This window comes from Coptis chinensis, chromosome 3, assembly GCF_015680905.1.
Source record: "Coptis chinensis isolate HL-2020 chromosome 3, ASM1568090v1, whole genome shotgun sequence".
Lineage (NCBI taxonomy): Eukaryota > Viridiplantae > Streptophyta > Magnoliopsida > Ranunculales > Ranunculaceae > Coptis > Coptis chinensis.
The window spans coordinates 17,710,609-17,726,638 of NC_141458.1; the positions used below are offsets into that span (position 1 = coordinate 17,710,609).

Genomic DNA, 16,030 nt, shown 5'->3' on the forward strand with positions numbered 1-16,030 from the left:
TTTTTTAAAAAAAAGTGGTGGGGCTCATCATATTGGAATTGTTCATGGTGGTGCCTAGGCACGTGGCATGACACTAGTCAATACAAAATTAATGTATACTTTACTGAAAACACAAAAGAGTTTTTATGTATACAAATAATCTCAAAAGTTTTATTGGAAGTATGCATGGGCAGCTCAAGACAATCGGGGCCTAAGCAAAGTTCCAACAAAATTGTTACATCTTATAGATTGATACGATTTGTTTACGTTATTTCATATGAATGCAAACGCTTAGTTTATTTAACAAAAAATTTAGAAAATAACAATTATTGTAAAAATTGATCCTAACAATTTTTTTTTTCTTGAATAGTCTCCCCCACAAACATTTTTTTTATAACAAAATTTTTTGAAGATAACAATTATTGTAAAAATTGATCCTAACATTTTCTTTTTTCTATCTTGAATAGTCTCCCCCACAAACATTTTTTTTTTATAACAAAAAATTTAGAAGATAACAATTATTGTAAAAATTGATCCAAACATTTTCTTTTTTTCTTTCTTGAATAGTCTCCCCCACAAATATATATTTTTTTTATAACAAAAAATATAGAAGATAACAATTATTGTCAAAATTGATCCTAACATTTTCTTTATTCTTTACAAAGAAAAGAGTCTCAAATGTCCTATCATACGGATACAATGATTTTGGGGTATCCTGAACTGAAGCCTACAAGGTCGTTCCCTTTCAAGGTTAAATAATAAATAAAACATGAGAATGTGATGAAATAGGCTATTGTAAGCATTTGGATTTGTCTTTGAAGTTTTTGTCACATCTCAACTAGACATCTAGATAATGAGGTCTTATTTACAAACCTCTGAGGGTTTTCCCACAAAATATCCATCCTGGTAGAGGTTTAACGTGAACGACACTTCATTTTTTGTTACAAGAGAAACTATAGAAAATCAAACCAAATCATTGTTCAAATTTCAGACACCACAAATTCAATTACAGACTAAGTAATGATAGACTGATTCCAAACCATCATGAAGGTGAAGAGTGAAACTCAATCCAAGTCCTACTCGTTTTCTTTATAGTGAGTGCAAAATGGTCTCTTTCTACACCATTCTCTAGCACAATCGAATTTCGATATGTGTTTCTTCCTGTCCCATTAAAGCATGCGCAGCGATTAAACTTTTTATTTTAGCTATATGGGTGACTTGTTGCCCCATCATTGTCAAAACCTCAACAAATCTACCACAACCTTTGTCTGACAACACGGCGAGAAGAACCATTTTCACAACCAAATTCTCTGCTCAAAATTGAGTAACATCATTTTTATATTTTCTTTCAATCTTTTCCACATAGGGGTGGCCAGAACCGGTAGTTGTGCACGTAGTCCTATTATTAATCAAGTACGAGCCCCATTAACTATCGTCGGGCGATAAACCATAATAGACCGGTTCTTACCTTGGGTTGTATAAAACCCAGAAATTATCATTTCGGAATCATTATTATCTTGAAGCATAAATTTACTTAAACGACTAGCGAAAAAATCGAGATCGTTGTTTTCCAAATCATGGGATAGTTGTCTCATTTCTCTAACAATCATATCACTGGTTTTTTCGGTCGCATGTAAAGAGCAAATAAGTGATTTCATTGAGTTTAATTAGGTTTTCTTGGTCGATGTGAATTCGTCTTTGTCTTTTGTATGGTTTGTGAACATTTTTTCCTTCAACATTTTGTTGAGTGTCCGTATCCATGCACATGCACACACCTCCATCAAAATGATAGACGCATACAATTGTCATTGTGAACCTTTAGTAGTTGGAGCCAAATCGTTTTGTTAACCTGCTCAAAATAAACACGAAACAATGAGTTAGTAAAAGAAAAAAAAACTAATTAAAAATAATGAGATTCAAAAGATTTGGGTATTTGCCATACCCAGGGGCAGCTCAAGGCAATCGGGGGCCCTAAGCAAAGTTCCAATAAAATTGTTACATCTTATAGATCGATATGATTTGCTTTCGTTATTTCATATGAATGCAAACGCTTAGTTTATTTAACAAAAAATTTAGAAAATAACAATTATTGTAAAAATTGATCCTAATATTTTCTTTTTTCTTTCTTGAATAGTCTCCCGCACAAACATTTTTTTTTTAATAACAAAAAATTTAGAAGATAACAATTATTGTAAAAATTGATCCTAACATTTCCTTTTTTCTATTTTGAATAGTCTCCCCCACAAACATTTTTTTTTTTAATAACAAAAAATTTAGAAGATAACAATTATTGTAAAAATTGATCCTAACATTTCCTTTTTTCTATTTTGAATAGTCTCCCCCACAAACATTTTTTCTTTTTTTTATAACAAAAAATTTAGAAGATAACAATTATTGTAAAAATTGATCCAAACATTTTCTTTTTTTCTTTCTTGATAATAGTCTCCCCCATAAACATATTTTTTTTTATAACAAAAAATTTAAAGATAACAATTATTGTCAAAATTGATCCTAACATTTTCTTTATTTTTTCTTGAATAGTCTCTCCACAAACTTTTTTTTTTTGAATTTTATTGATAAAAAGAACAGAAATACAAAGTGAAGTAGAAACATAGGAGTGTTGTGAGGGAGATCCTCACATACAGAGAGATCTAAGACAAAACACTATAAATACATGAGGAAGAGTGGAAGAATAAAAAAATGTCCTACACCTATAACATCATAGCAGATCAGGGCCAAATAACAATGTCACAAACTTGAAATTTCAATAAATTTATTTAATACAGAATTACACAAGAGAGAGAGAGAGAGAGAGAGAGAGAGAGAGAATCTATACCAAATTAAACAATATAGAAAAACCAAATAAGGCAAAATAATGATAGAAATAATATTGAAGTGTTGGCTTCAATTTGATAAATTGTCATAGGGTGTTGAAGAAGTTTAATTAGTTTAAGAGGCGTGCCTATTTATTTATTGGAGAATGCGAAAACGTTAGGGAAACGAAGTGGTTTAATGCGATTTTCTAATTTCCAATTTTCCAATGTAAAACCGTTTATCTAACGGATTAAAATAAATGAAAAACAAAAAGTGAGTTTTTTTTTCACAATAAAACAATAATAGACTTAGGATTGTAGGTGGACTAGGATATATTGGACCCCTTGGATTGCGGGGCCTAAGCGGCTGCTTATTTTGCTATAGAGTAGAACCGGCCATCGAAGTATTTGTCAAAGAATGTGGCTTATTTGATGAAGACATAGCAACAAGTTAAATGTTTGGCCAAGCATTCATAAAAGGCTAAATCTATGGTGCGCAGGACGTATTTAATGTGGACCACTCATCCACAGGGGGTGCGTGTGTATTACATCACAAAGTACTGATCCAAAGACCCATACATCCTGCGCACGATACATCTCGCGCACCGAAGACATGCTCTTCATAAAATTGTTAGAAGGATCCACTTCTGGTGTCTTTTTTTTCTGAACATAAATTATGCTGCCGAATGTTTTTTTTTTTTTTTTTTGCTAGGTAAGTAACTATTCTATTAAAGAAGAAAGAGCAAAAGGTACAAATGAAAAGAAAATAAAAAAAATATAGGTATCTAAACTGAGTTGTACCCAAGATTAGAACCTATTTGCATGCCTTCGAATCTAAAATAAGTCACCTGGGGTCCTCGACTTTATACAAGAAGGGAATGCTGCCGAATGTAGCTTGTACCTCAAGCCCAAAGTTTGAAATCATGCCAAAAATTTCAGAAAGTATTAATCATATATTCACAAGCAAGGTACTACACAAGATGGGCCTCGGAGGGGACCATTATTATCACTCAACCTTTCTTAAATGATAAGTGTAGGCTGCTGGAATATGAGGGGAATGAATAAAGCTTTTAAGCATTATGAGATTAGGGAGTTAATTAGGAAGAATGAAATAAGCATAATGGGAATGGTGGAAACAAAGGTGAAGGAGAATAATATGCAAGCAGTACTCAATGGATGCTGCCCAGGCTGGGAGATAGAGCACAACTACGAGTATAATGTGAAGGGCAGAATTTGGTGCTGTTGGAACTCAAAGAATTGTAGCATGACGCTGATTCAAAAAGATGACCAGAGCATCACGATGGATGTTAAAGAAGTAAGTGGTGAAAGCTTCGTTATAACAGTGGTGTATGGGTCAAATGAAAGGGAGAGAAGGAAAATGTTATGGATGAACCTGGTACAAATATCATGTATGGTACAAAAACCATGGATTGTGTTCGGTGATTTTAACTCGGTGCTGAATTCACAGGAGAGAGTTGGAGGGAAAGAGACAAGACCGCACCATTTCCATGATCTGCTGGAATGTGTGACACTAGCTGGGATAACAGACCTTAAATATAAGGGGAATTTCCTCACATGGAGTAATAAACAAGCTGCGAGGAAATGGAGAAAACTTGATCGTGTGATGGTTAACGCAAAATGGATTAGTGAATTTAGTGAAACAGAGGCTACCTTTAACAACACAGGCGCAACTTCAGACCACTCATCAATGGTGGTGAAGTCAAGCAAACCAAAGGGACAGTGTAAGAAGTCGTTCAGATTTTGTAACAACTGGATACAAGAGGATGGGTTTCTGGAATTGGTTCAAGAGTCATGGCGCATATCGGTAGTTGGCAATCCAATGTATACATTTATGAAAAAACTGAAGCATGTTAAGGCTGAGTTGATCTCCTGGAATCGAGAAAGAGGATTGGCCACAACAAGAAAAAAAGATGCAAAAACAGAACTGGATCTGATTGAGACGCAGCTACAAATACAACCAATGGAAACGGAGTTATTACAAAAGGAGAGGATAATCACAAAGAGGTATGTAAGGGCAGCAGTGGTAGAGGAGTCAGAATACAAACAGAAATCGAGAGAACAAATGGTAACTATGGGGGATAGCAATACTAAGTATTTTTTCAATTCAGTGAAGGCGAGAAGGATGACAAATAAAATAACTTGTCTGAAGGACACGCAGGGACAAGTACTGGAGGAAATCGAAGATATAGGGGTACTGGAGGAAATCGAAGATATAGGGGATGAGTGTGCGAAGTTTTATAGGAATCTATATAGCCCAGATCAGATGGATGAAATGGATTTCAGTATGCTGAATGAAATACAGGTGGAGCAATTAAATCAAAACGATCAAGAGGAACTGATTAAGGATGTGACTAGGGATGAAATAATATAATAGAATGTTTATCTAACATTGATAGTGATAAGGTGCCAGGTAGTGATGGCTTCTCATCATTGTTCTTCCAAACAACTTGGAGAATAATTGGGGATGATTTCGTGAAGGCAGTAAGAAATTTTTTCAGATTAGGCATCATGCTACAAGAGGTGAATGCTACATGTATTACCTTGATCCCAAAGGTGCACACTCCAAGTTCTCTTAGTGATTATAGACCAATTGCATGCTGCAATGTGGTTTATAAGTGCATAACAAAGATTCTGACAGGCAGAATGAGATTATTTCTACCCAAGGTGATATCACTTAACCAATCTGCATTTATATCAGGCCAGAGTATACAGGATAATATATTACTATCGCATGACCTGCTTCACAATTACCATAGAGATAAGAGTCCGCCGAGATGTGCAGCAAAAATAGACCTAAGAAAGGCCTATGATTCAGTAAGATGGGAGGCAGTGAGATTTGCATTGCTTAGATTGGGAGTGCCATTAATCTTCGCAAATTGGGTGCAAACATGTATTGAAACACCTAGGTTCTCGATTATGATCAATGGGACACAGTTTGGGTATTTCAGAAGTAAGAGAGGGATAAGGCAAGGAGGCCCTATGTCGCCATATTTATTTGTGCTGGTAATGGAGTTCTTCACCCAAATACTAAGAAGAAGAGTTGAGGAAGGGGAGTATAAGTTACATTATAAATGCATTAATCCACCTGTTACTCATCTGTCTTTTGCAGATGACTTAATAGCCTTTATGAATGGGGATGTGAACACAGTAAGAAATTTAAAAGACTCTCTAGACAAGTTCAAACTGTACTCAGGGTTGCAAGTGAATTGGGGGAAGAGTAACATGTTCTATGCAGGAATGACTGACAATATGAGTACACAAATAGAAGGGATAATCCAGTTTCAAAGGGGAGTATTGCCGGTGAGATATCTAGGACTGCCACTGATAACAACAAGGTTAAAAGCGACAGATTGCATGGCATTGATAGAGAATGTAAGGAGAAAGATACAAAGTTGGAAAGGAAGAGCATTGTCTTATGCAGGGAGGCTGCAACTAATCAAGGCAGTGTTAAATAACATGAGTATTTACTGGACTTCATCGTTTGTACTACCGCAAAGTATTATTGATGAAATTAATCAGTTATGCAGGAACTTCCTATGGTCAGGGCCTAAATGCACCACTTCGCATGCACTAATCAGTTGGGAAGAGTTATGTTATCCGTATGAAGAAGGAGGGTTGGCGATAAGGGATTTGAACAAATCGAACTTAGCTGCAAGTCTGAAGCACATATGGTATATAGTGAGTGGAAGGAACACACTATGGACAAAATGGGTACAAAAGAATCTGATAAAGGATAGGAACTTCGAGAGCTTAAAATACCCAATGATTGCTCATGGGTGTGGAGGAACATTCTTAAAAATAGAAAGGAAGCTAAGAAAATAGTTCATCATCAGCTTGGGAATGGGAGGACAACAAAATTCTGGCTTGATCCATGGCACCCATTAGGTATACTCAAGAATTATTTTCCATTATCACTTATACATGATTCCAGCTGCAGATTAAATGCGAATGTGTCCAATATGATTGATAATGGGAAGTGGAATGTAACATCACATGTACGAAGGCATATGCCGGATATTGTCAAACAAATGGAGGAGGAAGTGAAGCTAGGTAGAGGAGAAGACAAGATCATATGGTTGGCATCACAGAAGGGTGAGTATACAATGAAAGATACTTATGAGAGAGTGAGGAAAAGCAAAGCACTAGTATCATGGAAAAATATGGTGTGGTTTACGAATAGAATACCGAGGCAGTCTTTTATAGCATGGTTAGCATTGAAGGGAGGATTGAAGACATTGGTTCGAATGAGAGAATGGAAAGTAGTTCGCATGATTGGTGTGTCTTTGTGTTGGGGAAAGAGAAACAGATGAACACTTGTTCTTCTCATGTATATATGCACAAGAGGTATGGCAGAAGCTACTGAAGCAAGCTGGGTACAATAGGCAGAGGGCAGCAACATGGCAAAATGAGATTGATTGAATTGAACGAACTCAAGAGGAAAGGGATACAAGCAAGATGCATTGCGACCGTGTTTCAATGGGCTGATATACGGCATATGGATGGAGAGAAATCAAGAATATTCGAGAACAAGAGAACAAGGGCGAAACAGTGGGGAAGATGATTTTCGATGATGCAAGAACTAAAATGGAGGCTATGACGATGAAGATGGAATATGGGCCCGAGAGAGAGGTTTTATGCAACTCGAGCTTAAACATCAAAATAAAAATGAAGACTCTGAAGCTTTGCAAATGGGAGAGTGCGGAAGAGGGAGGTCATAATTTAAATACTGATGGCACGATGCAAGGAGATGAAGGGGGATGGGCAGCGGCAATACGCGATGGCAGAGGAACTGTACTAGCAGCAGCATGCGGGAAGACGAGGTATAAAACAATAGACTTGATTGAGTTAAATGGGCTTGAGAATGGGCTGCGATTAGCGGTAAGACACGGATTCAAAAAGATAAGGGCTCAGACGGATTCAACTACTGTAGTCAGTTATTTCAAAGAACCGAGGCAACACCCATGGAGAGCGAACTACATGATGGAAGAAATACAAGCACTCATTAGCGAACTAGAAATTTTTAATTTAGTGCATGTATATAGGGAGTCAAATAAGTTAGCATATATCTTAGCATCTAATATTCCAAGTGTTAGTTTTATAGAGCTGATTCCAAGCTCTTTTTAAGAAGATGTAAAGAAAATCATATATGATGATGCTACGGGCAAAAATAATATAAGAATGTAACCAAGCCAATTTATCTTATTTATACAATAGGGGTAAGGGACCTCTCAAAAACCCTGCTTGCAATCCAAAAAAAAAAAAAAAAACCAATATCAAAATCTCAGCTAACATACATAGTGGAACTTTGAGATACCAGTACGGCAGTACGTTTAACAAAATTTTCATCCAGGCCGCCCCTGCACTATGGGGATTGTGCTACACTGCTACTCATTCTAACATTTATCCTGTCAACAGAGCAGATAAACTAAGCAAGAAAATGCTGCCAAATGTATACGTCCTAAGCCAATTATTAGAAAAGAGCCGTCCAATCGTCGTAGAGTAAAACTAAGCATTGGATCAATTTCTGATTACAGAAGCCCCAATTAAAAGTTTTAACTATCCAAAAAAAAAAAAAAAAAAAAAAAAGACTTGAGGTGAAATCTCGAAAATGTAAATCGATGCCAACTGTAATTAGAATGTCTCAGCTTTGGCATAATATAATATATATAGCTTCTCAGTTCTCACCTATCATCTCCATCCTTGTTTAAGTGTTTCTAAAGTTCTACAAGGTATCTCCTCTTTACTCCTTGTTATCCTAGAAAGTGATAGGAAAAGCTTACTGTTAACTAGGAAGCAGCTTATTGTTGGATATTGAAATTTTTTTACTATGTAAATTCTTATTCAAATTTATTCTTATTTGGAAACACGTACAAAACTCTGCTAGAGTTATTAAAATGTTGTAGCAATCCATTTTTATTTGATTAAAGCTGTTTTATATAATATATGCAGGTTTCGGATCATGATAATCACAGTGAAAGAGGAGACTATAGTTCAACCTGTAGAGAAAACACCACGTCAGATCTTATGGACCACTTCAATAATGTACAAATCTCAAGCATTTATTTATATAAGCCTAATGGGAATTCAAACTTTTTTTAGTCCTAATGTGCTGAGAGATGCACTAAGCAAGGTTCTTGTTCCATTTTATCCATTTGCTGGGAAGCTCAAGTGGAACAACGAGGGTCGACTTGAGATTGATTGTAATGGCGATGGTGCACTCTTTATTGAAGCTGAGACAGAATCAGTTATTGAGGATCTTGGTGAATTTTTAACCTCAGAGGAAATCACGCAGCTGATACCTAAAGTTGATTATACGAAGGATATCTCATCCTACCCTGTTGTTAGAATTCAGGTGATTAATGTTCTAAATTCATTTCGGTTATAGTAGTATGAAATCCTAACTTTGTACTTTTGATGGTTGGTAACTTGGTATACATGACATTAATTACTTATTCCAGATATGATTTATTTACAAAATTTACATGTACATAATTACATCTCACATAATGACCTTCCTTTTGTTTTCTGAGTGTTGCCAAGCAGGTAACCTATTTCAAATGTGGGGGAGTCTCGCTTGGTGTGGTCATGGCGCATAGTGTTGGTGATGGTGACGCTGGACTCAATTTCATTTGTTCGTGGTCTGGAGTTGCACGAGGGATTGGCATCAAGATCCCGCCATTCATTGATAGAACTTTGTTACGGGCAAGAGATCCACCTACACCATCCTTCCCCCACATTGAATATCAACCACCACCAACCATGCAACCATCACAATATTCAAATTCCTTCACTGCTTCTATGTTTAGGCTCTCAAGTCACCACATCAACTTACTGAAGGCCCAATGCGCAGAGGGGTCAGACACTGTTAGATATAGTTCATTTGAGGTGATAGCAGCCCATGTCTGGCGTTGTGCATGCTGGGCCCGTGGTCTTGTGGAGTGTCAAGAATCAAAACTAACTATTCCTGTTGATGGTCGATCACGCCTTTCTCCACCATTCCCACCAGGGTACCTAGGCAACGCAATTTTCAATGTCACGCCAATGGCAACTGCCGGCGAAATACTGTCAAAGCCATTCATTGACATTGTCCGTAAAATACATGAACATTTAGTAATGGTTGATGACGAGTACATTAGATCAGCCATTGATTACTCTGCGATGCAACCAAGTGTCTTTGACCTTATTTATGGTGCAAACTCAGTTAATTGCCCAAATATAGCCATCACCAGCTGGTATCAAATGCCAATACATGAAGCAGAATTTGGACTGGGGAGGCCTATATATATGGGCCCAGGTGCCATCCTTTGTGAGGGTCTAGCATATATTCTTCCAAGCCCAGTAGAGGATGGGAGTCGTTTGTTAGCCATTGCACTTCAACCGGAACATATGGCCCTTTTCAAAGATTACATCTATGATATCTAATAAATTTTCAATGATTGCAGCTATGATATCTAATAAAACTAATTGATTTACTACTAGAGGAAATTAATAGGTGTGTGTTGCGTGTGTTTGGGAGGTCGGGGGTGTTTTTTTGGTGTGTCAAATGTGCTAGGTGTTCCATATCTTATAGATTTCAAACAGCTTCTTGGCCGCTGATTTGAATTGCCTGTAAGGCTCAAACGTGGCTGGTTATACCATTTAAGCGGATGCTTATAGGCACAAATGTTCATTCTATCTTTTAGGCCCAAGTGCAAATACCTCAAACGCTACAATTAAGATAAAAAATTAACGATCTCTTCATTTTGATTAAGCATGGATTAATTAGTCATATGATTGATCATCATCATAATCAGACAGCACAGGGTACTTGTTGCATAGTGTACATGGAGATAACCATCTCACAGGGAAAAAAGCATAGCAAGAAGCAGTTGGATGCTAACTTGTACCACAATGTTTGGAATATTGAAAGAGAGGTTTGCTAGCAAATTTGATGCAGCACTGTGATTGTTATTCTTAGGACGGTGGAGGACATCAGCACCACCATTAGCACCCCTTCTTCTTTTCTTTACATGGTGAATGCTACTTCCAAAATATTTTCTTCCACCATCTGTTTCATTCAACATTTCAAGACAAAAAATCAATTTTAAACACTAACATTCCTATAACACACACAAATTTTTGGTTAACTTAAAACTTCCAATAAATAGCCTACCGTATTGTTTTCCTTGGAAGAGTCCTTGGTGAAATTGCAAAGTTCCATGTTTTGTTGTACTTGAGCTTCCATTTGCTAGATGTAATACAGATTGGTAGTACACCATCAGTAAGAGCAGCCAGACAAGAAGTTTTATCTTCATTTTACTTGAGATATGGGATGGAGCTCGTTTTGATGCTAAGAAGTAGTATTTAAGGTAAAAAGGTCCTCGTAGGCTTCTCTCTATCTGGTGGGGGTAGTGTTGTTGGAAAAGCACGAAGGGCATATACTCAATTAAGATAAATTATATATATATAGTCATTTTCTAAAAAATAAAGTTAATTTAAAATAAGTACACAAGTAAAATTTCAATTTTTTGTAGATATGATATACTCAACATTAAAATTATCTCTACAAAATTTCAGTTAATTTGGAAACCTCTAACATTGACAAAAAAATGATTGCAAAAACTCGATATTTCTTGACTGTTAGATTTTTTTTTTTTAAATTACAACAATATTTATCCATGTTAGATGTTTTCAAATAAGTTGAAATTTTGTGGAAATGATCTTTATGGTGAGTGCTTCATAACAACCAAAAATTAGATTTGAATTCATTTTATAGATGAAGTTTTACTTACGTATTTATTTTAAATTAACTTCGGTAGTTATTTTTAGATAATGACTATATATATATAATAAAAAAATAAAGTATTCTTCCTAGTTTGCATTGGTTGTTGAATTTAGAAATGCGGAAAAATAAGGAACTCCCTGTAGTGCCAATATTATGTGAAGTAATGTGGCACACACATGCACGCAATAGGGATAGACAGGGTGCGCGCCATTGTGCTTGATTTACGTAGGACGGCAATTGCCTCGGTATAATCTTTTTAGGGTTTACTCTTAGTTACTACTTGCTACGCACTTTCGAGATCAAAGTGGGCTTACTCGCCCTAAAAATTATTAAAACCGTAGCCTCGTTTTAAATAATTCCGACTAGAGGAAGGTTAGTACATTTTCAAATGATTATTGTTGGATGAACAAGTTAGATACTTGTACATGAGGTGATTTGTCTCTTTTCTTTATAGTCTTCAGGGTATATAATTATGTAAATGTACTTCAAATTTTCTTGTTGAAAAATGGTAAAGTGGATAGAAAGTCTTGGCAACTAATAATTCCCAAGCTCTTTCGAGAATATGCTTTGTTAAAGTTAAATTGGAGAAATATAACATATTTCCCTTTTACTTAATTATTTGGTAATCTATGGAGTGAGTGGCAGAAGAGAATAAGGTGCTTATCTTTGTGTCGGTAAAGGAACTTAAAATGTTTTTAAGGGTCCAACTCGAGATTTAAGAAAGGCTAGCTAACTGGATGTTAAGAACAACGCTGTAACAGCATCAGGACCAAGAGTCACAATATAACTATGCGCAATGTTGCAACTAATATAAAGGATGCGCAAAAACCTGATGCTACTTACTATGGGCTCGGTTCTCTTGACCTGTTTTGAAATGCAACTATTGATATCTTGTGAAGTTGTGATCAGTCAAAAGCTTAACTGTATGTCTGTACCACAATCCGAAAAAAGGGCGCCAAGAAACATGTTTGTAACATTGGATATAGGTAATTAAGAAGAACAAGAACAGAGGACAATGAGTGAGACCTTTCCTTCGGTCCTTTGAGTTTGACAGGAAGAATAACTCGGTTCATAATTGAAACGAACATGAAAGATTGACAGCAGATTAATCATGGAACCAGTTATGTCAATTTTTGGAAGATGTAACTGTGAAATTGACTTCCAAGGATATCTGGATTGACTTCCAAAAAAATTCATAGGCCTCTGCGTCTGTAATTATCCGGCATGCCAAATTTTGCAAAATGCTTCAGGACATATTTGGGGTCCTAAATATGCCCAAAGTAATAAAGTCGATCGAACATGTTGGTCTTTATTAAGTATACATTGCCAAGTATAAAGGTAAGGATTAGATCTCCAAGCATTATCATAAGAGCACTAAAGAATTCAAAAGTGGTACATAATTAACAATTTTTAACAACATCAACCATGAAGGAAATCTTGAAGAATCTTTGATTTTCTTGAACTTTATTACATATTTACATAACTGTAATCCTCGACTCCTGGGGAACCTAGGGCCCGAAAACTAGTACACATTTATTGGATTACACCGTAGTCTTGGCATCAAGAAACAAGTAAAATAGATTCAACCTCACAAGAGATTGATTAAAATCAAGCCCCCGAGAGTAAGATACATAGATAAAGCAGAGACTGGTGCCTTAAAACCAGATGAAAGGTGGCTAACAGGCGGGACAGCAGTCCTGGGTCGAGGTCGAGGTCGCGGCAGTTTTTGCGTCATATAGACTCCAAGTCTACGAGCTGGTTGGAAAGAGCAACACAACTCCAAATATGCTGTATCTTTTACATCATGAAAATCCAAAGTCTTTACAGTGTTAGTCGGTTCTGTAGCTGTTGGAACTAAGACATGACCATAAACTAAATTTGGAAATTGGAGTTCAGAAGTTAAGATAATGATGACTGCTAGAGATAACAACAACTTCATTTTCAGTTTGAGCACGTAGAATCGTTTGCAAGATCGAGATAGGATAGTTGTGGTTTGTTGCTGGCAAGAGCTAACTTAAATATAAATGCAAGCAAATTCGTGAAAATCACTTCATATATTGTTGAAAGGAAATAGAACAAGAGCTCATGCAAATAATGCAAGGGTACCCAATAAGGCAATGATCGACCAGACGACCACACATTTCTTTGGTCCAGACGTCCAGTGCCCCATTTTGAAGTCAAGAAGTATGACGACCCGCGTTGAAATTATATACAGTCAATTTTGGTAGGAGAGGTCGAGAGGATAGGAAACTTGATAGGCTATAGCAGCAACAAACAAAATTATATCACAAGAAAGAATTTCAAAACAATATGTAAAAGGGTAATCTAATCCGATTAGTCCTCTTTTTTTCTTTTCTTTTTATTGGTAAATCTGTTTTTAATGAGATCAGTAACTCTTTGATACTGGTGGGGTTGGTCCCAAACCTCTGGTATCATCACCCAAAGATTTTAACCACTTGCAAAATGACAATTAGTCCTCCTTTTCGCTAAGCTTTGTTGTTGCTTGTACTGCATCATTTGTAGATTCTTATAGCAGCAAGTCAGCAACTCACGAAGATATTTCTCAAGGAAATAAGTTAAAAAGAAGTTGAAAAGGAATATCATTAAATTTCTCCTCTTTGTCCAGTATTGTGGTTGCTGTCTTGCTGATATTATATAGTTGACAGCGAAGAGACCCATTTTTTGTCTGAATATGATAGTACGAAGTTTTTGCTTGTGACCTCTTAGTTACCATACTCTTGCTAATCCAAATTATATTTCCTGACAAAGACGAAGAGAATATATATTTGCCACCTCTTTGCTTAGTAATTGTGGTTGCTGCTATTACATGCGTGTATTATAGTGCATACATTGAGAACAAATGATGAAGGGATGCATAATAAGAACACAGAATTCTAGCACTAACCCTCGCTCATCAGTATGCACTAGCGCCAGTAAGACGCAGCAACCTGCAAACAATACAAGGGATCCGGCCTATAAGGCTATAACGGGATGAAATTTTAGTACTCTTATTCTTGTAATCTTGTGCAGAAATATCTTAAGCTTTCAACTCATCAGCTTCATTAATCATTAGTATTAAGAGAAAACGACTACAGAAACTTCAGGCAAGTATTTGGTCACATAAAAGAGTTGTCATTGCTTCCAGTAAGTTTTGTCACAGCAGTACTGAAAGGTTTGGAATTTCGAATCAAACAGATTTTCTATGGATTGATTTTAAAAACGTCGAAATCATCCCTGTCAATCATAGTCAAAACTAAATCCATTATCCATGTCATTTGTCTGATATAAGCAACCTTCGTCGGAGTTTGGACATACAATTTCTTTCTTTTCCTTTTTCTTTTTCTGGTTTATCCTAAATGACCCATAGCATCTCTCGATCCATGTATGAGCTTGAAGAAACCCTAGTGCAACCAAACACTTAACACTGGAACATAGAAAGATGCAATTAAAATCGAACAAAATCTCAGTTGATGTTTATTCCAATTCACTTCAAAACAATAAATAATCAGCTATATACAGGAAAAGCTTCAAGTTTAGGACAGACGCCAAACCCAACAAATCACACTACTTACAATAGCACTCCTTAGAGGTGCCCAAAGATTCAGGAGCTACACTCACAAGAATCTACACTTACACATACGTAGAAAATGAAAACTTGTTATCAGAACAAATTTAATAGAACCAAAGCTCCAAAAGTAAGATACAGGGACAACGAAGAGATTGGCGTTTGAAATGCAGCGGAATGTCTTCTCGATGAGCCAGTACCCACTGCACCACCCCTAGCGGCGCCCCGCCCGCGTCTTTTGATGTGGACTGCAAACTTTCGAGAATGGAAGGAAGAACCCAAGTCTGTTTTATCTATCTTTGGAACTTCACCAACAGAATCCAAAACCTTTTGTTGCTGAATATCAGTCAAACCTTTGGCTGTTGGAACCAAGACTTGTCCATGAACTGAACTTGGAAGGAGTTGAGAGGCTAAAAGAAGGATGAATGAAAGAGAGAGTAGCAATTTCATATTTAGTTCTTTGCTTGCACAAGACCGGTTTTTAGATGATTAGATTTTTGTAGTTTGTAATTGTATGATGCAAATGTTGCTGGAGTTCTATTTAAAGTAGAACGGAAACAGACAGGCATTTGCTTTTCAGCGCGTCTACTATGACGGTCAAATATTGATAGGACGAGTGGACGACTTTTGTTGAGCATTAACGAATGTGACGGCATTCCAACTCGATCTGGGCCGTTGTAATGGCGTATTGGGGATTTGGGGGTCATGTGTTGTAATTTCGTGCGAACTGATAAGAAGCCGAGTCTTCATTTCTAAATACTTGGTCCATGTAGTAGGAGAGAGACAGTACATTTGTCTTATACAGCCACACGGCTCGCAGTCAATAGTGGATGAACAACGTCCAGAGAATTGGCTCTACATCTTATCTATATAACAAATTAGGGAAGG

At 36.5% G+C, this 16,030-nt stretch overlaps 3 protein-coding genes and 1 long non-coding RNA gene across 4 annotated transcripts; 3 read left to right on the forward strand and 1 right to left on the reverse strand.

The window, feature by feature from the left end:
* Positions 1-3,912: 3,912 nt before the first annotated feature.
* LOC147508351 (uncharacterized) lies at positions 3,913-5,184 on the forward strand. The gene has a single exon (XM_086597066.1). The coding sequence runs from the start codon at positions 3,913-3,915 to the stop codon at positions 5,182-5,184; it is 1,272 nt and encodes a 423-aa protein (XP_086453192.1).
* Positions 5,185-7,478: 2,294 nt separating this feature from the next.
* On the forward strand, positions 7,479-7,937 carry LOC147508352 (uncharacterized). The gene has a single exon (XM_086597068.1). It carries the CDS (start codon positions 7,479-7,481, stop codon positions 7,935-7,937), a length of 459 nt encoding a protein of 152 aa, XP_086453194.1.
* An 837-nt stretch (positions 7,938-8,774) lies between these two features.
* Positions 8,775-10,397, forward strand: LOC147508353 (shikimate O-hydroxycinnamoyltransferase-like). The gene is made up of 2 exons (XM_086600894.1): positions 8,775-9,165; positions 9,357-10,397. The coding sequence occupies exons 1-2, from the start codon at positions 8,854-8,856 to the stop codon at positions 10,233-10,235; spliced, it is 1,191 nt and encodes a 396-aa protein (XP_086457020.1). The 5' UTR covers positions 8,775-8,853; the 3' UTR covers positions 10,236-10,397.
* Positions 10,398-10,553: 156 nt separating this feature from the next.
* On the reverse strand, positions 10,554-11,212 carry LOC147508354 (uncharacterized). The gene is made up of 2 exons (XR_015218046.1): positions 10,966-11,212; positions 10,554-10,860 (listed from the first exon to the last, which is right to left on the reverse strand). It is a non-coding gene; the product is annotated as an uncharacterized LOC147508354 (long non-coding RNA).
* Between the last annotated feature and the right edge of the window lie 4,818 nt (positions 11,213-16,030).